At 44.7% G+C, this 24,643-nt stretch overlaps 1 protein-coding gene across 1 annotated transcript in view; it reads left to right on the top strand.

The window, feature by feature from the left end:
* Positions 1–24,643, top strand: part of WWC3 (WWC family member 3) — a 404,774-nt gene that overhangs the window by 130,330 nt on the left and 249,801 nt on the right. The window contains exon 3 of the mRNA XM_069205154.1: positions 19,403–19,606. Within this exon, the coding sequence (XP_069061255.1) occupies positions 19,403–19,606 (204 nt within the window). The remainder of the gene's footprint in view (positions 1–19,402; positions 19,607–24,643) is intronic.

Below are 24,643 nucleotides of genomic sequence, written 5' to 3'. Positions count from 1 at the left end.
TTGGCAGCTGCATGCTAGAGAGTTCTTTGAGGGTTCATAATAATAGTATCCGAAGATGCTACACCTCTCCTGTGCCTTAAGAGAAGAGGACTCAACAGACAATTGACCTCCCCCTCCCTGCGTTACAGACTGCGGAGGATGCAGGTGAACTTTACTTATGGCATTACTTTTCCATCCCTCGCCCCCTTTCCACATCATTTTCACCTAGCCCCCTCACTGTAACGTGTAGTCGTATCCGATAGACTAAATCTGTGATTTTAAACCGGTTACATATTATTTTTGCAGGTTTTATATAGGGCTAGCATGTCCCAAAGGCTTTACTTGAGGGATGGGATCATTAATAATGAAGTATTAGTTCTGATTTTTGTGTCGTTTGACCGCCTTCCTTTCTTCCCTCTGCATTCTGCATTCCCTAAAAAAAAAAAAAAAAAAAAAAAAAAAAAACGATATATATTACTACGTAACAGGCAGTCACAAGTGCAGTTACCTTGCAGGCACTAGGGTCGTTAATTGAATGGTGCAACAGGTGCAGTGGCACCTGTCCCAAAAGCTGTCATAACTCCTCCAAAAAAACAAATTTTGCTATATTTTACTTCTAAACATGCAGTCACAATTACGGTAACTTTGCAGTTAAAAGGGGCATTATTTGAATCGTGCAGCAAGTGCAGTGGCACTCTACTAACTGTATATTACTATACTCTAATACAATGCCATATTAAATAAGATAAAAATTATGAGTTTGTAACCCTGGGATATTAATTTAAAATACATTACAACATGAACATCTATTAACAGTTTATCAAATTTAAAACATTATTATTATCTTTTTCTAATATTTATAATCCAGTTACATATAAAGATAGAATGCAACAAAAAAAAACACGAAGGCGAAACCTGTTGGCTTTGCCAGTGCTTAGTTTGATTTTGTCGTTCAGCTAGCAAGGCTTTGGTGTAGCACCATTAAAGGTTATTCGTTGGCCCTTCCTGCATTTCTACGTTTATCAGTCTTAGCTTAAATCACCTGTTGTGATGTGATTTATGAAAGCTCGACACACATTTCCTTCAAAACAGTTTGTGATGTCCCAGTGGAATTTAAACTTGGTCTTGAGGAGGTGTGGCCAAGATGGCGGTAAGATAGGGTGTGCTTTTCTGTCCCTCTGTCACCACCGCAGTGATCCAGAATGCATCCCCATGCTCCCTAACAAAGGCGGCATGCTCTGGTGAGCACGCCGCTGGCCTGAGGACAAACGAAGCCGGGGTTAGGGACGAGGACAGCCCCAGAGAGGAGCGCACCAGAGGTCCAGAAGATGTGGCACCCAGCGACTGAAGGTGGTGGCCTCAGAGTCGGCTCTCGAAGCATGAGAAGCAAGAGGGTCCCAACGATGCTGGCACCCGTGGATTCCGTCAACCTGTCTGGCCCACCAAAGACCCAGTGGAGTGACTGGGCCACCTTTGCTCAGCAACCTGGCGAGGGGCTTGTCCGTTCAGGCTATAGTGTCTGCTTTGGGAAGCATTCGCCTCCATCATCAAGGGACGACCCAGGAAAGACTGATTCAGCAGAGCCCTACCACTGCATATTCCGGGGGACAGACACCTGTTAGTATCATATTCACCCTTCTGGGGGGCTTGGTGAGCCTTCACCGAGTTACCTCCCTATCACGCAGTGGCCCAGAAACCACATTGAGGGCCGGTTGAGCTGGTGGGGTGGTGCAGACCTCCGGCCCCCTGCGGCTCTCACTCACTAGGGCCTGGATGTTTCTTAGAGGGTGTGCAGTCTCAAGCCTTGATATGGCAACTGCTTGCTCAGAGAAAGAACGATCTCTGAAAGAGATGTTGACAAAACCTGAGGGATTAGGGCAGAAAAGGGACCTCCCTCACCGGCTGCTGGACATTTGCCTACCAAGGGGGATGACTTGCACATTTGAAGCACTCTTCATCTCCTCAAAGGCAGATTTCTGAAAAAAGAAGAAAGAAAAATCACAAGGTCAAAAAGAGGTCTGTCACAAGCTGGGAGAGATGGGGGACAGAGTTGCAACATGAGACTAGCATAGACAAGGAGATTGAACAGCTCCAGCAAGAGGTCTTGTGGCTTAGAGAGCAACAGAAAGACCTGCAAGCCCACAAGGAAGACCTAGAGAATCGCTCTAGGCGTGATAACGTTTGCATCTTAGGGGCCCCCACAGCCGCCTAGGAGGAGGAGGACATTGCATTATATGTTTGGTCTCTTTTCAGTCAGATCTTGGAAAGGCTCCAGAGGAAGCGATCCAAATAGACCGAGTGGCTCCACCACGCCTGGTGAACGCTGACATTCAGACGACACTCAATCATTCTCTACCAGGATGTGTCAGCGCTCACTCTACAAAAAAACAGGGATGGGGGTGCTTTCACCCCATCAACTCCCACCTGCGGGGCAAGGAAATATCATACTCATTGGGCCTTCCGTATTCATCTTGTGGTCCGGTTGGGGATTAAGCTGCATCAACTACGCTCCTTGACAGAAGCCTACAAGATGCTACAACTGGAGGAACCTTCTGGAGAAAACCAAATGCTACCCCCTTGAGAATGTATGGCCAGGAAGCACTCACAATGGAGAGTGACTCCCCTGGGTGGCCACTGCCCGGACCCTGAGACCATAGCAATGGAATGCAGAGCAGTGCTCGAAGCGTTGACAGGAGAGGTGGACAGACCTGAGCCTGATTGATGGGGATGGGGCCTAGAGACTAGGCCTCTTTGGTGTGCGGCAGGGTAGGGAACAGGGGGCAATGGGGCTGACTGAAGACTTCCATGGAATCATGCACCCTGCAACTTTCTTCACCTATGTGACTATGCTGGGAACCCCTGGCTCCTTGTCTTTGTCCAAGTTCAGTTTGGGGATTCTGTTTAGTGTTGTTTACTATTAAGATGGGGGTACACACAATCTAGGAGAGCGCTGGTCCATGCAGGCACACTCTGACATCACACACCCCAGTTCCCCTCAACCCCAGACTAGGTGTGGGCTGTTGTCTGGGACACAGATTAATAGTGCCACAATCATCTTTGTATGTCACATGATATACTTAAAGTAGTCACTCTCAATGTAAAGGGGCTGAATAACCAAGTTAAACGTCCTCTCCTATTCTGGCAGTGGCAGCCGCTTTCCATCCCATATCTGGGAATACAACTTGCCTCAGCAGTTCTGGAGACATGGGTGTTGAATTACCAGGCCCTTTTACAGTGAATCTGAAGGTACCTGGCGCAATGCAAACTTTACCCCATCTCCTCGCTGGGAATAATAGCGGCCATTAAAATGGCTGTGCTTCTGAGAGTTCTTTTCTTGTTCCAGGCCTTGCCAATCAAGCCTCCCCCTGGGATACTCCAAACACTGTAAGGTGAAATTAATCATTTTGTCTGAGCAGAGACGCAATCTTGTATGCTCTGGGCCTTGGCCTACTGGTCCCCGCAGATGTGGGGCCTAGGCATTCCTGGCATTTTGCAATGTTAACAGGCAGTTCAACTCCGTTACCTACTAGAGTGGTCCAGGAGGAAATTTGGTAAGCGCTGGTTGTTCACGGACCAAGCTATAGGGGGGATCCTCTCTCTGGATGATTCCCTTTCTGCGGCAGCAACACCGACCCTGGAGTCAGTACTCCTTACTGGTTAGCCGCACAAATTAGAAGGTGTGGGACCAAGTGTAACGGCAAGGGGTCTCACCACCTTTCCCTCCCCTTTGACCTCTATAGTGGGAAATGTAGACTTTGCACCGGGCTTGGATCAGGGCGCCTTTCGCCACTGGCTAAGCACGGACTGTTGTTCTATCTGACACTTACACAGTGAAGTGGGCCCACTTCCCTTTCAGAGCTTGAGGGCAGACTGTGATCTCCCAGAGACAGAGAGGATGGGGCATCTAGAAATAAGACACTGGGTGAGGCACCCCATGAGGCGTATTAGGATTCAAAGACCCCCTTACGGACTACGAGAAGTGGCAGCTGTTGAGGAATATGGACAAAATCCCCATCTCTGACATATATACTCTATTACAGCGATCGTCTCAGACACCTAGATCACCAGGTCAGGCACGCTGGGAGGAGGAACTGGGAAGGGCTCTGACGGTCAAAAAAAGAATAAGAAGAGGTATATTACAGAGCATGCCACACAGCTCACAACACAGCCAGGGTAGAGACAGGCACAAAAATTGCCCCTTACTGGTACTTTACCCCTGTATGTATACATAAGAGTGACCCCACCCGGAGTGCTGATTGTTGGAGACAATGTGGTCTTACCGGAACATCGGTACACCTGTTATGGGATTGTCCAAAGCTTACTTCTCCTCATACGTAATACTGGGACTTCCCAATCCCTTAATGTTCCCGCTCAAGTCTCTTAAGGGACGACAAATCAGGCTGCCACTTGGGGTGACTTTACAAAATATCTTAGCTTTCTTGGGCACTGCAACACCCCCAACACTTCTGGGATAGTTACACAGATTGTGGTATGTATTGGGAATGAAGAAACTCACCTTGGTCCTCAAGGCGACTCCTTTGGAGAGCTGTGGCGTCCCTATCTGTTCCTCCTTGCTGGGGAGTTTCAGAAATTCACTTGTCCCAAATATCTGAGACTCCTCTAATTGTCGGCTGTATATGACTCCTAGTAATTCACACAAGGGAATGAATGTAACTGGGTGCGTATTCCGGTTGTTTACAGATGTGCTTATTCATGGATGTACCTGGGGTTGGAGGGTGTTAGATGGTTTGTTTGGTAGGTTAATCAATGAGGGTGCTGCGACGCCCTGCTGGTTGTTTCCTTCTTTGATGTATCCATTACCAATGCTAATAATAATAATAAAAAGATTTGAACCATAAACTTGATCCTGACTTTTCTCATGTGTACACCCTTCGAGCTGATGCCTAGCTACTCGCTGCGGTTTCCAGCTTTTAAGACAGTCTTCTCATTGCGATTACGTAACCTTGCCGAGTGAGTGAACTTCAGGCACCTTTGGTCAACCTCCCTATCCCACCTTTTTCAGGAACAAAGTAGTGCTGAAGACTCAGACTGCTTACTTTCGCAAAATTGTAACGCCTTCCACGTTGGGCTATCAATCACTCTGTCACCCTATCAGCATTCTTTGCCATCCTCACCTTCCAAAATAAGAGAGGCGCCATTGGCTGGACCCAAAAAAGGAGTTTACAAATTTATAATAATCATACCAAGGAACACCATAAGTATAATGAGCATGTTATTGACTTTATATGTTTGACAGATAGGAGCAAGCCTTTTCCAGGCTAATATAGTTAACAACACCCTCACCCATCCAAACTGCCCCTGGTTGGTCAGCACAGAGAAATTCGAGGAAACGCATCACATCTTGTACATTCATATGATTCTTGATGACTATAAGTGGTTTGTGGTGTTCTGTGGCCACAGAAAAGGAAGCCTATGTGCAAGAGGACCCCGCCAAAGTGGATAGCCTTCTGCATTAAGATATACTACACACTGTCCAAGAAGCACCTGATGGAAGGGCTTAAAGCCCATTTCATCAGTCTAAGGCTGCTGCACTTCCGTTGACATGTGGAGTGCTTGTCCTTAGCATCTGCAATGCTGCAATGTAGGTATCCGTGCATATGTTCATGAAGCACTACTGCCTTGACAACCAGGTCCAATAGGAAGGGTATTTTGCCTGCTCAGACCTACAACACCTTTTGGTCCACTGCACAGACCTTCTTCCAGCGAAGGTGTTGTATTGGTATCTATTCACAAGGTGATGAATCTGGGGTTAGAATTATCCATCAGAAGAACAAGTTACTTACTTTCTGTAATGCTCTTTCTGGTGGATACTCTACCTAACTGCAGATTCCTCACTGCCCTCCCACCTCCCTGCTCTGTGGAACCGTCTGCCTTTAACATCTAATCTCAAAAGGTAAGCACACTGGTACCAACAATTGTTCGTTTCATGTCTGATGGTGGTAAAAGGGAAAAATAAGAACTAAGTCAGCGCACAGAGTTGGTGCTTATTTACATTCGTGCTCTCTCAAGTCTGTTGCATGCAGAGCAGCACAGCACCAATTAGGTGCGTTGTTGGGGAAAAGTTTCCGGATTCAGTCTGGCACCTAGGGAGTATTCAAAGGTTTAGAATCTGTTTTTAGATAGAGTATCCACCAGAAAGTGTATTACCGCAGGTAAATATTTTGTTCAAGATCAGGCAAGTTGCAATACCCCTTTGTTTTCAGTAAAGGACAGTTTTGCTATGGCTGATGAAATGACAGCATAGAAGCAGACCCACAGCCACATTGATTAAGGGACACAGACATTGAAAGCAGAGCAAAGGAGGCAAAGGGAAAGCATTCCGTCATCAAGGGATGGAACAAAGGTTGGGGAAGTGAAAGTTGGTAGAGGCAAGTCAAGATTAAAAAATGAGTGAGTTGGGAGAGATGCTTCAATGGTCAGTGAGAGATGAACTCAGACTAATGAGTCACTGTGCAACTGATACATTTAGATAGCAGAGGGAGACTGGAGCAATGATGGGGCATGGGAGCAGAAACCAAATACAATCTCCCCATTTCTACCTGATCGTTTGGCCACCACGCATTGAAATAACTACTTGGCAGGTCAGAGGTATTGTGTGTTATTGTTTACATGTTGTTTTGTCAAACCAACTCAACATTTGATAAGACATTTGGCATAAAGCGAGGCATGTATTCCGCAGCGCCTCACCGCTTTTCTTTCTTAGCCATCCTGCTCATACATATCTTGGCAAATGGTTAAATATTTTGACAACTTCTTGTATACTTTGGTACATTAAATTTAGGCTGTTAATAAATCATTAAATCTTCGGAGAAATTAAGATGAAAAATGCCACAGTTACAGGGTGAGACAGAACACCATCTGCTACTAAGCTATTGAAATATATACCGACAATATTTTGAATAAATGTAGAGAAATGTTTCAAACTGTCTTAAGAATTAACATAAAGTCTTAATGTAGTCAGCAGGATTTGAAGGTGTATGCCGGCTTGGCTGAAATTCTGATTTAAAGTTCCCATACCTCAGATACTCAGCAAAGAAATGACTCTACTGGAAATGTAACCCTTTTACAAAATTCCAAGCATTTTAACCAGGGGATTCGAAGAAAATGCTCAGAATAGCTGTTTCCGAACTAATCCCATGGCTTTCTTGATTGCTTTTGCATTCTAGATAGTACTCTTTTGTAACCTAAATCAGTCACACAAGCTAATGTTGGTTTTCTGAACGCTTGCTCCAAGATAGTCTGTTGTCCCTTTTTTCACTAAAGTTGAGTTCCATAACTTTTACTGCAACCTTTGCTAAAATACCCAAGTTTACTATAGGAAGACTAGTGGGGGCATCCAGCACAGCACCTTGTGAACTAGTTCACATTTTGATACAGAAATAATTTGATTTGCAAAAGAATTTAATTTTTGGGTTGCTTATTTATAGACCTAGAAAGACCATTCATCGTTGTAAGCTGGAGTTTCAGTGGTACCCTTAGGGGCATATGGATTTCTTAGATGTTACTGAGATAGATAGAACATTTACTATTGTTGATTCTCTCTTAAATATTGCCAACAAAATGATCTTGTGTTGTATCACCATTAGTATCATACACAAATGAATCCAGTTAAAATGTTTTGAGTTTTAGATTGCACCACTCGCACACAATATATGTATACATGTAAAACGTCAGGAATTTGAGTTGATATTTATGTAACAAATATAGCTGGATGGTGGCTGTGGCAGCCAGGATGGCGGATGCTCACTAGAGGAGCTCTGGGCGCCGATCCCCGCATTCATCATTAATCCAATGCCCCCAGCTGCCATCACCCTTCTCTGCTGCCTGGGGGTATCTCTGGGAATAACAGCGTTACTGGAGAACCTGGATTTGGGGACTATGTGGCTCAATTGGAGGCCGGGCAAGCTTTTCGCTCCAGGCTGCCGCATGGAGAATAGCAGTCTGCTCCCAGGTGCAGCAGCTCGGGCTGAAGGTGGCGGGCTAAGGTCCTGACACCCATCGACAAGGAACTACTGGAGGCGTCAGAGAGCCCCAGGAGAACTGGTAAGACAAAATCTGGGGGCATAGCAGAGGTGCAAATGCTGGTGGCCACCCCCTGCGCCGAAGATGCTGCAGCTGGTTTCTCGGTGGGGACCTGACTAGACAATGGTGAGGTGTTTGTGTGAGGATGGGGTCCGCTGCGGTGACCCCTACCTAGCACCATGTGTGAACCTGTAGCTTAGCTGATGATGCCCTGGGCGATCAAAGTGGTGGCACTCGCACTGTGGCACTAGCCGTGGTCATATGGCAATCGAGGCCTAGGAGGCACAGGTGCCACCTCCTACGGCCCCTTCTACTGCATGGACACTGCCCAGTTGTCCTGAGTGCTGCCTTGCCAAAGGGTGCCCCGAGCCACCAGGGCTGCCTGCTTTTTGTTACCTGCCCGGTGTGGCTGATAGGCACTGGTCCCCCCCCCCCCCAGGCCTAGGCCCTGCTGTGCCCAACAAGAGAAACAGCTGGGGCCCCTGTTCTCAGCCAGGACAAGACACTCAGACTTGAGGGGCTGATTTCTAACAGTGCGGGCCCGCAGTTTGGGGTGATCTCCTGTGGCCAGCACACGCGCACCACCTATACCATTCGGTGACCCTCTCAGCTGCCTGAAAGCAGAGGACTCAATCCCCCTAAAAAAGAAAAAAAAAAGTATTTTAAAAACCTCACAGTGCTCTGGGGGTCTAGGTTGCAGGGAGACAACTGATCACATGTGGAACTAGAGACTTGCACCCCGGTGCCCTCCAGTACTGATGGAAGCTGGTGGATCTGCGTGGAGAGCAGAAGCGTCCACAATGAGTAAGACGGGGGGCTCCCCCTGGCAGACCCAGCCTTGTGCACCACAACAAAGTGTGCTGACTGCACCACCCAGGCCAACTACCCCTGCAGGTGCTGGTAGGGCCATTTCTTGGGATTGCCTGTCATCAGAGCAGCAGGCAACTGTGGTGCGTCTTCTGTGGGGTCCTCAGTTGAACTGCCCTGCCGACCATGCCAAAAGACTTGACTGATTGCGCTGCTCCTTCTGCAAGACTCACTGACGCCAGTTGACACTTGCAAGTGGACTCAACTCCCTTCGCTCCGCAGCCCACTCTGAGATGGCACATCCCCAGGGTATGTCGACTTTGGATACCCAGGCTGCTGATTCCGAAGTGCCACACACAGCCCAACCCCCACTCTCCCACAGAGAAAAAGTGGGACATACATTTCTCAGTCAGAGAGGTCTCCCCGGAGAACAAAATAGGCATGGTTCTGACAGACCTCACCCTGCTGAGGGGTGAGCACCACAAGCTGACAGGGTCAGTACAGCAGAGCAATCCTTGGTGACACTCCGTCAGACTCAGGAGCTACAAACTTAACTGCATGCTCTGCAAAGCCAGATCCGCACATTAGACGAATGAGCGCAGGATGCTGTGAGCGCTCGCGTAGAAACAACGTTCACTTTGTGGGCCTACCTGAGGTCCAGGACACAGCAGCCTACCTGGAAGCATGGGTTTGCAGTTTCATCCTTACTTCGGTCCTTTTGCCTTCTTCTCGATAGAGTGCGCACTGGGTACCGGGTGCGGCGACTCCCTCTGGGCGCCCCTCTCAGACCACTGGTGGCCCACCTCCTACATTACAAAGACCAAGACATTATTCTGCATGAGGCCCATAACCAAGATAGCCTGGAACCAGACAACATGAAAGTAATAATCTTCCCAGAATGCACATTAGCAGTCCAATGACAATGCCTCACTTTCCTTGCAGTCAAACGTAGATTACGTAAATCCAATTTCAAATACTCACTCCCGTTTTTAGCCTGCCTATGAATCCAAGCAGATGGGCAGTCGCATTTCTTCACAGATCCAAAGAAGGCATGAAACTAGGTGAGAGATGGGGTGGTCCGGCGGTTTCCTTCTCTCGGGCACCAACCACTAACCCACATCCTTCTGGAGGAAGCCGGTGAGGCTGCAGGATCCAATGACTGAGGCTTACCTCTCAGGCACTCTGCTCGCTCACCCTGGAACAGGTTATACAGGGGAGAAGGCAGTTGCGGCACTCTAAGACACTGCCCAGCTTTTGGACTTTGATGGGAAGGGTGTTAAGTCCTCCAGCGATGAGGTCTCCATGTCGTCTGTCATTCTCCCTTCTCCCTCTTGGCATGCCACCTGTTATGCTGCAAACAGCAGACAATCTCCTTCAAATGCCTACCGAGAATGAAACTGCAAACATTGACATTTCACTAGCCCCTAACATTGCAACTACCCATGTATTTTCTTTTTCCTATGCAGTGCTTGCGTGATTGTTCTATCATTGGTGAGCACCCTGCCTCTTCTAACACTTTTGTGGCACTGGTAGCTTCGGGAAAGGGAACTAACATGCAGCAATACACTTATGACCATCTTAGCCAAGATTGGGAAAGGGGGGGGCGGGTTTGCGGCCCCACTAGTCACACAGCTGACTTGAACACATTGGTACTGAGACACAGGAGTTGGAGTGCGACAATCCAGATGCTGCTTGCCCCGGCAGATGTGCTCACTGGCAGAAGCTGTGACACGTTACATGTCGTCCCCCCTTGCCTTAAGCCATGCTGTAGGTGGTTGCATTTGCTCACTCGCACCAAATTCCATCTGGTACATCTCATTATACACACCTGCAGAAGAATAGCTGGAAGCATGGGGGGTTGCGCACTCATCAGAAGCAGACTGGTCAATGCACCAGTCTACTACACACACTGTCCCACACCCCTCCAGCCAGAACACCTGTACTAGTGCACAAAGTTCTTATGTTTGGGCAGTATCCTGTTGTATCTCTGTTCCTGATGGTATTACATGTTTAGGTTGAGCATAGCAGTGCTCAAGCGCAGCTTTTCCGACATCCGTATCTAGATTTGTAACCACGCCTAAAGCACGCCCATCACTATCACTCGTTCATGGGCTTGCCCTTCAAAAATCCTTTGTTTTCGTTAGTAAATGCTTTATGTTTGTCCCTCCTAGGGGCGGTTTGGTTTCCGCCTTGGGCACCTTCCATGTTACGTGGCTAATTGCACTTTTGCTGATACGTTTGAGTGCGAGCAAACTTCCTTTTCCTTTTGTGTGTCTCCTTCACGCTCATGGCATGGCACTTTGAATCTTCACGCTTATGTGAACCTGTATTACTTTTCATTTTCAATTTATGTGGCAAGAAAAGTCGAGTTAGGAGCTTACAACGCTAATAGCTCTAACTTAAGCAAATGCAAGACCCATTGCATTGCAAATGCCTGTTTTCTTTGTCGTATTAAATTGGTTCAAAGTTGTTGTCTGCACCAGCTTAGCACGTCCACTCTCACAGAGGCCAGGTCCCACCCCCCCCCTGCTGATGCCGAAACTGAATCACATAACTGCCCCATGCCAACTGACACCAATATACTAACGTGGAATGTCCATGGGGTGTATAGGCCCTCCTGCCGATATGCAGTATATGCTTACATGCACTACAGGGGGACCCACATAGCCTTGCTGCAAGAGTCCCATCTCACACAGATGGAGGCAGTGCGGTTTCAGAAGCGCTGTAGGGGCCAAGTATACTCCACTAACTATTCCACTTATGGCCGGGGGGGTTCTGGTGTGGATCAAGGCTGAGATGCCATTTGTAGCAGAGAACACCATAGTGGTCCCCATAAGGTCTGTACATCCTTGTGGAAGGCCGGCTGGAGGGCCCCCGACTGCTCCTCTTCACAATTTATGCTCCCAACACTGATCAGCTGGCGTTTTTCCCACCAGGCCCTTACTGGGGTGTTATAGCACTGGAGCAGTCTCCCCTGGTTGTTGTGAGGTCACTGCACTAGTGTACTTAACGTAGACCTAGACCGCCTCTCCCCTGTAGCTCTGACACTTCATATGACAAGGCCTAAACAAGCTGGTTACCGCATTAGCACTTGACCGACATTTGGCGCTAATGTAGAACACATATCAGTGTCTACTCGTACTGCTCTCACGCCTGACTTGCGTGTAAGAATAGACCGCCTAAATAACATTCAAGATTGAATTCTGCACATAACGCATCGACTACCTAGGCAGACCGCACTCAGATCATTATCCGCAACTTTTGCACTTGCATTGGGACAATGACCCTCCCCAATCCCCACATGGCACCTACAACCCATGGCACTTGAAGACCCATCATTCTGGGTTCCCCTGGACAGGTGGATCATAGAATACTTTAACATCAATGTGAACACCCCCACTTCCCATCTGATAGGGTGGGATGCCTTTAAGGTGGCAATTAGAGGGTACAGTCTAGGTAACGCCCTGGGCATGCGTCAGCGACTCACACGTAAGGTTTTGCAGATAGACTGGACAGTACTCCGGCTTGAAAGGCAGGCACAGGCCACCACTGAGGACAGGGAGTTATTGGGGCAGGTGAAGTGCAAACCTATTGAGGTACTAGAGCGACTCAGTTGCCTCAACTCTGCGGCTCAAACCACGAAGACACACTCTGAATCTGATAGGGCTGGAGCACTACTAGTGTTGCTGCTCCGCCAGGAACAGCCCTGGTGTCGCCTCTAACAGCCTGTATCAGGGGACCTATATATACTCACAGAGGAGCATACAGGAAGCAATTACTCAGCACTACACCTCCCTGTACACCTTAGTGACTGTTGCAACAACAGCGGACATTAACTCCTTCCTGACCATTGTTGTCCTCCCTAGTATATCGCCAGAGCACAGGGAGGAACTGAATGGAAACATCACGCTCTTTGAGATCCAGGGAGTCGGACAATCACCACTGGCAAGATCCCAGGCTGGACGGAGTACCGCTCGAATTCTACAAGGCTTACACTGCCCTACTTGCCCCTATACTGAAAACCTTATACAATGAGGCTATGTCTCCTCCCTGAACCTATGACAGTTTTTTTCATGTGCTGATCTATGCTCCTGCTGCATGCCCGCGCAAGGGGTGTCTGGTGCTCAACTTAGAAAAACTCTTTGATTCTCTGCAGTCAGCTTACCAATTTGAGGTGATCCCTCGGTATGGCCTGGGGACCCGCTTTATCTGGCTGATCAAGTTCCTTTAGACCAGTGCTTCGACCCTGGTAGAAACAGGTCCCCATAGATCTACTTTGATACTGGTACAATGGGGCACCCACCAGGGATGCCCACTGTCTTCACTGCTTGTCTCCCTAGCAATGGAGCTACTGGTGTATTTCCTATGTGTGCAGGGCCACTGCTTGGGGGTTCCTCTCAGCGACTGCCTCCTCTCCATATCACTCCACGCAGACAACATGCTTTTATACCTAAAAGATGTCCATCATATCGCTGACACTATGGTGGAAACGCTCAATAGCTTCACAGACGTTTCCAGTCTTAGGCTTAACTGGGTTAAAACGTGTGTCTTTCCCACTCATCTCTACTATGCTTAGCCCTGCCCTATAGATCCATGGAAATACCTTGACATGGCAGCCTGCCACTTTCTAATATCTGAGATTATGCATGTACCACACTCCAGCGAACTGCCTAGACTGAAATCTTTTTCGGACAGTGACTTCGCTTCTAGCACAGATGGAGTCCTGGCAGACCCTACTGCTATCAGTGGTGGGCTGCACAGCTCTCACTAAAATGGTAATTCTACATCTTCTATGCTACTTCTCTAACCTGCCCCTATATCTTGCCAAACCCTTTATCCACTCCTTAAAAACGCCTACCTGGTAACTGTATATGGCATCCCACATGGCATAGGGTGGCCCTAGCCAAACTCCACCTCCCAACTGATCAGGGTCTAGACATGCCAAATTTTGAGCAGTACTATCTGGCCTCCCAGCTGCAGTGGGTGACCAGCTGACTGGTGGGCTGCCAACTGGAGGATGCTGCGACCGCCTCTACAACTTGGGATCTACCCCGCATACTACCCTTATTCCAGCCGCATTCCAGGGAGTCACTTCCTCAGTACCCCATGATCTTGCTTGGGAAATGCCTTTCTCTCCAGTGCTGCTGCTCTTTGGCACATCGTAGGGCAATATAGTAATCTCCCCATGGGAATTGTGTCATTGGTACAATGCTGGGATCCACACCCCGGGGGACGTGTACCAAGATGGTGCACTGCTCCACATGGAGGAACTCAGAGCCGAGATTGCCCTTCTGCCGGGGTGGTTTTTACTACAAACCTCCATCATCAAATCTTTGGGGGCGAGTAAGGGTGATATGCAGTGGGAACCAAACATACACTTATAACAATACATTCACGTTATGGCGATGGGCCACCACCTGATGCAATGGTTAGCTGGTTCCTTGCGCACCTACATCACTGCACCTCTTATTGCACTGTGCCAATACTGGGAAACAGATTTAGATTTCCCATGTACTGAGTGGCAGAACATACTGGCATACCCCTATGAAGGTATCTTGCAATGTCCGATTCAGGCTTGTAGAGTACTGTGTTGCACAGGGCTTACCTCACCCTTCACAAAATCAACCAGTACTTTAATCTCACTGACCCTGACTGTCTCCGTGTCACCCACTCAACATAGGCCTCCTGCACATGTTTTGGTTGTGCCTAACACTCACCCACTACTGGATAACAACCCGACGCATTGCATAGGGTATAATGCATTCAACACCTGGGAGGTATGCCTAGTGGGTCTGTTATGCCCAAACAAGAACAACAAGGCAGTGACACGGTTTGTAGATCTAGCTCTCCTCCTGGCCAGGAGCCAGATCGTCTGTATGTGGAAGTCGCCCCCCCACCCCCTGGGTTTTTCTGCCTGGGCTGGCCATGGGTGTCTGGGCTCAGGCTGAGAGCCAGGCATTGCATCGCAAGGATGCTAAGGGCCTCCTCAAATATCCCATTGTGGCCAGCTATGACGACCTCTTAACGGTGCTGACAGTGATCTGAGAGAAACTTACCATACCTCTCAATAAATACCTGTAGATATTCCCCCCCAACCACCTCTATGGTCTACAAACGCATCACACCACGAGCATCGTAGTTTGCTTATCCAGCCCCACGACTGTCGTTCTTCATATACTGGAGTTACACCAATAAATCTGGTCATCTGGACTGGTGCCGGGCTAGTTCCAGCAACTGTTTATAAAAGTTCCTGTTTTATCAGTGTTCGGGTAATCATCCATACCACCTTTACCCGATGTATCGGTGTTGCAGTCGCTTATAACCATACCAATTGCGGTCACTAACAATACTACAGTTGTTTGAATTGTGTTGTACTGTGAAGCAGTACACTCTGGATGAGTCTGTGTTGCAATCTGAATTACATGTTGTATTATGTATCTGTAAAATACACATTAAAACGATTTAACAAAAATAAAGAATACAGCTGAATGCATCACCCATGTTTAAGTCTGCGCCTAGTAAGATTTTCAGTGTCATTGATGTATCCTCAGAATGTTTGACGTAGTTCTATACTATACAAAAGAATTTATAAAACAAAGATGTAAATCAAAGTAGAAAATGTAGTTATATGTGCACCCCGGTCTACTGTCATATACTTGGATATTTACAAATAACTGCAAACCTAAACGAGATTTATGCATTAACCCTTTGCCATTATGATGCGAAGTCTGTAGGCAGATGAATAAATACCTCACTTTTCTCACCAACCATTAAAAATTAGTATTCTTATACAGCGTGCGTTTTTATTTAAGGCAGGTCACAATGCCTATTCATTTTCGGGAGCACTTGTTACACATTTAAAAAAAAAAACAATATATATATTGGTTAAATGAATTTCTCCTTTCCCATTTCGCTTTGTAAAAATGGGCAGATGTACGTACGGGAAGCATAATATCGTTGTGGGTCTTGGAACGGGGAACCAGGCAGGGAAGGATGCTAGCATCATTAAAATTTCCAGTGGCAATTGAGCCATTAGCCTTTGGTTTGCGGAGGAGGCTCCGTTCGTGGGGAAATAGAGTGTGCACCTTGACACATGGGATCTCCTTTTATATACTTGATTAGCATATTTAAATGTCCTATGTAGATCAGTCCTGCACCCATTGGCAAAACTGGAGAAGTTTGCGACAGCATTGGGCGTATGAACTAATTGTGCCAAATCCTTTGGGGAGATTGGGGCAAGCTGGAGAAAACTTACTCATGAGTGTAAAACGAGAATAGGAGGGCAGCAGTTTCAGATATCTGGGAGTATGGGTAACACCTGCATGCGAGCACAATAAACAATTGATATGGGTTGAGTGGTGGCTAGCTTAGACCAGTGTGTAGAATTCTGGAAAACACTCCCTCCCCCCCCCCCCCAACCCCTCGATTAGCTAGCGCTAATCAGGATAGGTCGTGGAGTTCTAGGTAATGTTCCGGGCCTGAAGTGTTGGGCTGCAGAAATATGACATACAGGTCAAGGTCCTGAAAAGACCCCTCCACCCATCCCCTGGCCTACACCCCACTGACACATACCTATTTGCATTCTTGGAGACATGGAAAGGAATATGTCTTTTCATACTGGGCGAGAAGGGGGGGTGTAACACGACTTGGGATCTGTTTATAAATAATAGATTTATTAGGTTTGACCAGGTGCAAGAATAATTTTGGCTACGAACGGGTCAGTTTTTACAGTACACCAGGATGGCGCATAGTGTTTGTTCTACGTAAAACACATTCACTGAGGTCCCAGCTGACCATGGCGTAGTGGTACAGGGGAGGGGGACTAGATACAGACAGAGCTTTGAACCACTGGATGGCAGACTGTGTGGAGGACCTGATGCAGTCTGAGTGGAAAAAGGAATGTCAGCAGATCAAAAAAACTAAAAAAAAAAAGACCGCCTTGAGGGAGGTGAGGATGAAGAAACCTGATGTACTAGCTATATAGAGATTGGAGGGGAGGGTCTTGGAAAACGTGATTCTGTCACTGCTATGCACATGCTTCCTGGATGAGAATTGTACTGTGTAAACTGTACTACGCATGAAATCTCAGTGTTGTGATATTGTTGAGAATGTATACTTAAATAATTTGTTTGAAAAGAATTGGACAGATGCAGACAGGGAAGACTGGCCCTGGGAAAGTTTTTACTGCTTGGCACTGATAAAATATGTTCTTTAGCTTACAAACACTGATAAAGATAATTACTTTAATGATAATAGAATTATTGACAAGGTTTATGCTAAAAGTGTATATACATTTTACCACAGAGTATGTTTTAAAGTGTTATTTCAATTTACTGTAAATATTGCTTGCATAGGGAAGTGGGGGTCACATTTTAGGTCTTTAGGTGCCTGCTTCATGTGGTCAAAAATAAATAAATGCATAAAATGACATACAGAGAGCAGTGTTGTCTGTCTTCTTCATCCATTGGTCTTTTAAATACGCCCGCCTATATCTGCATTAAGCATGGGGAAGCCTATTTCAGCCATTGGCTCTTTTGCAGTTTGGGTAATGTCTTATTTTCCTGTGCGTGCCTCTGCCCATAAAATAGTGCAGTTAATTGACAGGCTTTTAGACCATTCGATTCTTTATTTTTACTGTTTATTTTATTTTACTTTTAAACTTTTCATTGCTGTTGCCGATGCTTGCAAAAACAGTTCGAAAATAAAATGAACGCTTGCCAGTAGCCAGGTGTAAAACATGTTTTGAAACTGTAAATGGAAAAATTAAGCTCTTCCAGAAATGCATCTTCCTGTCTTGAGCATTATATCAAGAGGAGTGAAATTCAAGTATTTAATTAATTAATACATTTATGTAAATACAAACATTTAGTTGTAAATCCAGGCAGAAAATTCACACACTGCAACGCTGTTGCCTCCAAATTAAAAAAATACTTAAGAGGAATTTTAGAAGCAATAATAGTTCCTTATTTACTTGATTGCAAAATGATGCAGATCATCCCAGTTATTACAAGAATGTGTAAAATAACCACAGAATAGAATTCACCTCTGTGCATTTTTCGATCAGTTCTGCACCCACAGATGTCATGGAAAAAATATTGCTGTTGGGGTGAAAAAAACGAATTATGTTGTACATAATTGCTGGTAATTGACACGAATAACTGAACATGTTAAAAAAAGAAAAACATAAGCAGGGACATGGAATCCTTTGGGTATGACCTGGTGCTATATTCGATATATGGACAAAATGGTATGCCCATTAATTTAAAGCAAAGTACATTTGTAATGCTGTGCAGTGATTCCTGTCCAAATATTTTTGGACAGGAATTTGTCGACATATTTTTTTTAAAATATACATAACTGCATTTTACCCCAGTGTATCTTTCACCGTGATTACAAAGAATTGATTGTCAAGCCAATCCAATTTTAAAACTAGGAAAATAAGATCACCAACCGTCTTACACTTACAAAAGAAACATATTGCAATTCAGAATGAACTATATTTACAGGTTTAACATTCTTTTTTCACCTGTATTATATTTTCGTTTTGTGGATGTTATAAATGGAAGTGTTTAATTGAATTATCCACTCTAGTAATAAATATACGTTCTGTTACGCTTTGAAAACTTCCAGATTTTAAAGTTGCTAGAAATACCAGGGCAGAAGACCAATTGCATAGCTCCAGTAAATTTGAGAACACTATAGAAGAGTTTGCTACATTTAAAAAAAAGTATTAATAGTTCCTTTTTATGAACTTCTTTCAGATCACAAAGGAAATAGCTAGAATGGTGTTTAGTACCATAGCCCATTTTTATTCTCACATTCACTCACACTCACTCTTTCTGTCTATCTCTCAGCTCTGTTGTTGATCTTCTGAAAAGTTTAACATCTGTATATTTTGACCGATGAAATAATTGGTTAAGTAATTTGAAGAGTAAGAATGTTAATACAAATGTATTGCATCTGTCGATTCAAGGCTGCTGAGTGGGGAGATAACGTTCTTGGTTTCTTCTAGTAGTTTCTATGGTTTCGGGAAATATTGCACACACAAGTCGTAACTGTTGGTTGATGTGTGAGGAACATCTTACTTTAGGCAATTAGCAACTGTCACTCTCCTGCTCAGGACCTTCTTTTTTGTGTTTACTTTTCAACGTAATTGGTGTCCAGATCTTTTAATCTCATCTTGTTAATGGGTTGGTGATCATTCCTCGCCCCTACTGACCTGTTTAGCCGCTTCCATATTGCTCTGTTCTGCCTTTCTGGTCTGGCCTGTCGGTAGTCTGGCCCCTCCTCCCCAGTCCATTGGTTATGCAGTCCGTCCCTTTCTGTCCTGATAGTTTTTGTACTTGTCCTCCTGATGCTGTCCCCTAACAACTAGGACCTAATTAAGTACAACTAATGTAACATGCCTGAATTCACAATTCTTCTTTTTTTTGACGAGGTACCTTTTGTCTTTGAAAGACTTGTATTGATTCCTTGTTGTACTTTAACTCAATTTAGTGGAAATTTTGAAAATGCTATCACTGCACATTTTGTACTTCGCTATTTTCATCAGACTTAATTTTTTCCGATTCAGAAATCACACAAATTGAGGATCCACGCGAGCAGTGGAGGAGAGAGCAGGAGCGTATGCTGAAAGAGTATTTAATTGTAGCCCAGGAGGCTCTTAATGCAAAGAAAGAAATTTACCAAATTAAGCAGCAGCGTTTCCAGCTGGCGCAGGAAGAGTTCCAGCAGCTCCATGAACTCTGCGAGGAGGACACCCGCTCTCACGCGAGTTGTAAGTTCACGTGGGCTCATTTAGTACATTGTTTTAGGCTTTTGTAACTGCTGGCATGCTTGGAGCATGTTTCTGTATATATTGTTTTTTTCAAATGAATGTGTTGGGGAAGAAACATTAATATTTTGCTCAGAATAGTTCACTTCTCACAGCCTGACCACTGGGTTTGTTAACAAGTCTAAGATGTGCTTTCTGATACATCTTGATGGTGAATATCTTCCTGCATTCCCCAATTAAACTGCATTATGACTAATCTTAACAGGTTAAATTAACCAACCCCCTCCCCACCGATCATTGGGGCTTTTAAAACATAGTGTTTACATAAATACTTATACCACCAATACTCTCCAAATAAGTCCTCAGAGGCACGAGGGACACTTCAAAGTAGTTTGACATTCAGTAACTCCAGCATTATTTGATAGTGGATGTTCTGATGCTGGGGATGCCTTTAACCAGTTAAGAGAAATATAGTACTTGATGATCAGTACTACTATTTATATAATTCCAGTGAGTGTTTGCATCGGTGTTTGGTTTCTCCTGCTGCTGTCACCAGGAATTCTGTTGTCATTTCAGTCGGGTCCCAAACTGTGCTAGTTTTAATACATCTGGAGATATTGAATGCAAGGTGCATGATGTTGGTGTCCTGAACATGTGCAACATTTCCCAGATGCTCTGATTAGAATATCATCGGCCATTGCGTGATATGGTACACTTGGTACTGAAATCTGAAATACATTAGTTTGTCTGTAAGAATTAGCTTGGCCAAAACACAGAACTGACGACAGCTGTCATCAGACAAGCACTTTGCAGCAATGTTTCCCATTAAGACCCTCTACTGTCATCCAATTGATCCTATTCTCAAGAGCAGTCCTGGATAGAATTGAGACAAGACTACGTAATCTCTTCATGCATGGAGCCATGTCTACAATTGTAAATGTTTTTGGTTAAGCTGGAAATCAAATTAATGTTGCTGACATGTGGTATCTCATTCTGTAATAGGTGAAGAACTAAAATGCATTGAGGTCACTCATCTTTCACCTCTACCAGGCTAAAAACTGTTTATAGCAAACTAGTGTCTTGTAATTGTATGCATAACCTATTAAGTAATTCCTCTGAACATATCCTGTAATGGTTGGGAGGCCTCCACTTCTATCCCCTCCAAGCTCCATGTGTTGGCTAGAAGGTGACCAGACCTCATTATGATACCATCTAGAGAGGCTGGGATGTGCCCGGACCAGCCCCATGTGTATTTGCAGAGGTAATGAGCCAGCAAACGTAGATCAAAACACAACTTGTCTCTGTCCCCTGAGAATAGGTTTCCTGGCCAAGGGCCTACATCCTTACCCTAAAGTTTGGTTGCATCAGGATTTCCCACTATGCCTGGGGCTGTTCCCCTGCTCAGATTGTTTTTATACAGGCAAAGGCTGTTCACAGATTTTATCACTGCATATTACAAGGTATAGACTACATTCAGGGTCTTTTGTGAACAAGAGCTTTTTCTTAGAATGGCATCTGATGACCATTTTGTGTTTACTATTTCAGTGACACATGTATAGGGAACCTCGTGCTGGTACCTCACCCACATACATAACGGTATTCTTTGCAACAGCGCAAGGTGGGTGGCAAGGGACCCTCTTTTAATAAAATTAAGCTCAACTCAAATCAACTCAACACTTGTCACTTTCTTGTGAATGACAGCTTCTGTATTGATTTGTTCCAGTGGTACACCTGTACTTGGGGCCTGTTGTGCACCTTTCATGCAGACAAAGCTTCCTCCTGTGCTTTGTAATCTTAGCTCAGCACTCCAGTGGGATTTGAAATATGCCAACTTAATTGAAGGGGCTACTAAAATGTACATTCCTTTTTTTGTCTGTGATGGTAACCAATCCATCTGGTCCTGTGGCGGCCTTCCTTTGTAATCATCATAGATGCACGTGGATTCATTTATTTTTTATAAACCTTTCATTAGTTTCACAGATATTAAGCAACCATGCACGTACATCAAGAACTACCCCATCAGGCATGAACAGTACAAATCATAGTGGCGTTTCAGGGGCCCGTCATACAAAATGCATCCCCAAACACAGTCCATAGTGGTGTAAATCATTTACTGCAAATGCTGCCGTATTTGACAGAATAGATTCTAGCTCGGTAGATGGGCTCCTACTGCTTTGTACACCAGTCCACGTGGATTAATTTTTATTGAAGAAATGGTGTGCATTAAAGTGAAGCAGGAGATTTCAGTTCTGACTCCCTCAAGGTTTAAGTGTTTTTCATCCCTCGCAAATCTTGAACTATGGCACAGTTAACATGCATTTAAAATTCATAACATTTGGAAAACAGTCACTGGAATATCTGTATCTCCATAATGGGATGTATAAGCACTTTAGTTCTTTCTTTTGAATAGTAAAAACGATCTCCAAATTCTAAGTGTATGGAAAAGGTAGCGCGTGCATGTCTAACGATAGTTTGCTACCAGCCTTAGGATTTTTGTTGGATGTTTAACACTTTACACATCAGTATAGGGTAAAAAAAGAGTCCAATACTTGTGAAATGCCTCCTCGGCACAATCACTCCTAAAATTATTTATTTGCATCTGACATTCAGGTCTTCTGTTTCTCAAATCTAGTGAAGCTTTTCTTCTATTATCTATAGATGTTCTGTCTGGCCACCAATATAGCGCATCCTGTTTCACAAATTCCACCCTAAAGCCTCTTTTTTGAGAGCAAAGTACATTTTCCTTTGAAGGCCTATTAAAAATTGAATGGTCGACTTCATGCAAGACTATAAATCTTGTTAGCTATATTTTCCAAATTCACCATCTATCTCAGTTAAGTCATTTTTTTAATTCCATTGGTATTTCAGCCTGGTGTCAGTGGTCTGTGTAGAAGGTGTGAAGCAGTCAGTTGCTGGCCCTTCCTTTTTGCTGCTCGCATAGTAAGGAGTGACATTGACCTGGACTCTGAGGAGGTCCATGAAGCTATTGCCAGTTCCCTCATTGCCACTCTATAGGCTCACAATATCAATATTCATCACTTGCAATTTATCCATCCTTGTCAAGCTTGTTTCAGTAATATATATATATATATATATATATATATATATATATATATATATATTTTCACCAAAACACGATTGTAAGAAATTGGATTATTATTATGTGGGGTAGGGGACTACCCACGTCAAGGAATAATCAGAACCCTTGCCAGGGTGAACCCTCAAAGTCACTAAATGAACCTGCTCTCTCAACCCAATGGTAGGTATGGTACAGAACTGACAGGCTTAACTTAGGGCAATATGTAAAGTATTTATGCAGTACCAAAACAGTATGAAAGGTGAAATACAAAACATTAAAAGTCCCAAACTGAGGCAGACAAATAGAGTAAGATTGAATAACCAAGATGACACCAAAATGACAACAATCATGTAAGGGTGAACTGAAGATATTTAATTTTTAAAGTTTAAAGTAGAAATGGTGCCAATACACATAACGTGCCAGTACTAGTTAATGGTTGTGGTAAACTGGGATCTAGGTGCAACTTGAGGCTGGCCACCGCAGAGCATGGGTCGGATACACTAACCAGGTTTGTCCTGGTCGAATATTTTATCATGTGACTTTGCTTCTTTAAATCCAAATCCACCATGGATGGGATTATGCTTGTAAAGTTCATGTCCCTTCCCCCCAGGAACTCGGGGGGTAAGGGGGGGGGGGGTATTAGAGACTCGCACTGTGTCAGGCAGAGACCAACAGCAGGGTGGATTCCAAATCCAAATACCACTGATCACCTGGGCAGTTGCAGGAAAGGCCTCTTGTAGCTTGTATTCCTATAGCTTGAGCAGGAGGTCACCCTAGTGGCTTTTGTAGTCCACTTCTTTGCTTTTGGTACAAGGGGTAGCAGGCCAAGCCCCTTAGAACTCCTCTCAGGTTACAGCCAACAGGTTCAGTTGTCTTCCAAACTTCAACAGGTCCAGAGAGTTTTCTGAAGCATGTACTTGGGAGTGCCACATTTATGCCTGGCGTGAGCTAGTGGGTGGGAATGACTCCTGGATCCAAAGGCACCCATTTACACATTTTCAAGATGGTGAAAGCCTTCTGCCTCATAAAAATGGGTTCTGAAGGCTTGACCACTAAAATCCAGTTTCAGGCTGTCAGTGTACCCACAATAAACCCATACACACAAGTCTGGTAAAATAAGCGTTGGGGTTTCCATCAACTGGACAGTGAATACACAAGAATTGTTTTGGCATCCTGTTTCCCTCCCATTCAATTGCACCCCAAAGTTTTGTTTTTTTTGTAAACTCAGCAGATCTGTCAAGTAGGAATTGGTAACATTCCTCACTATGCATATTTGGTGACGTTCAGAGAAGTCATCTGTGCCCATTCAGATCAGCCTGTTGTTTGCTCCTAGGAGTCATTTCACACCCTTTTTACTCCTATTCAAATACTAATTATGGCCTGGCAGAAGTAGGCGATCAAATGTAAATTTAGACTCTGAACTTTTTTCAGGGAAAAGATAACTTTTTAAAAGTTACTTTTTCACCATTGGATTACATTTTTTATAACTATTGTAAATAGTTGTTTAATTTTCTAGCTAGTCCTATTACCAAGATACAGTATTAAGATTTTAATTAACAGTGATTTTCTACCTAAGACAGCCATGCCTACCACAGTGAAGAATAGCTTTTGAGTGCTAGTCACTGTAAGGACACGATAACTTTAAATTTCTACATGTCCGTCTTTTAAATACTGACTTATTATTTAAAAGGGAGGTTTTGACCTGTCAAAAGGGTTTATATTGACAGATCAGATTGCAGTTTTTACACTGTTACAGAGTACAATGGTAGACCTGAAACCATGTTTTACACTGTCACTGTAGTGGATCGCACAGTAGGTGCTGCAGTTAATTCACTAATGACATTTAAGTTGCAGGCCCCAAGTACGTTTTATACCAGTATACTAAGAACATAGGAGTAAGTCAATCCAACCATGTTTAAACTAAAGTGGAAGCAGTGGCACTTTACCACTGGTTAACAGGG

This window comes from Pleurodeles waltl, chromosome 8 (genome assembly GCF_031143425.1).
Source record: "Pleurodeles waltl isolate 20211129_DDA chromosome 8, aPleWal1.hap1.20221129, whole genome shotgun sequence".
Taxonomy (NCBI): Eukaryota; Metazoa; Chordata; class Amphibia; order Caudata; family Salamandridae; genus Pleurodeles; species Pleurodeles waltl.
Note: the sequence above shows the minus strand (reverse complement) of the source record. Positions and strands in the feature narration are given on the sequence as shown.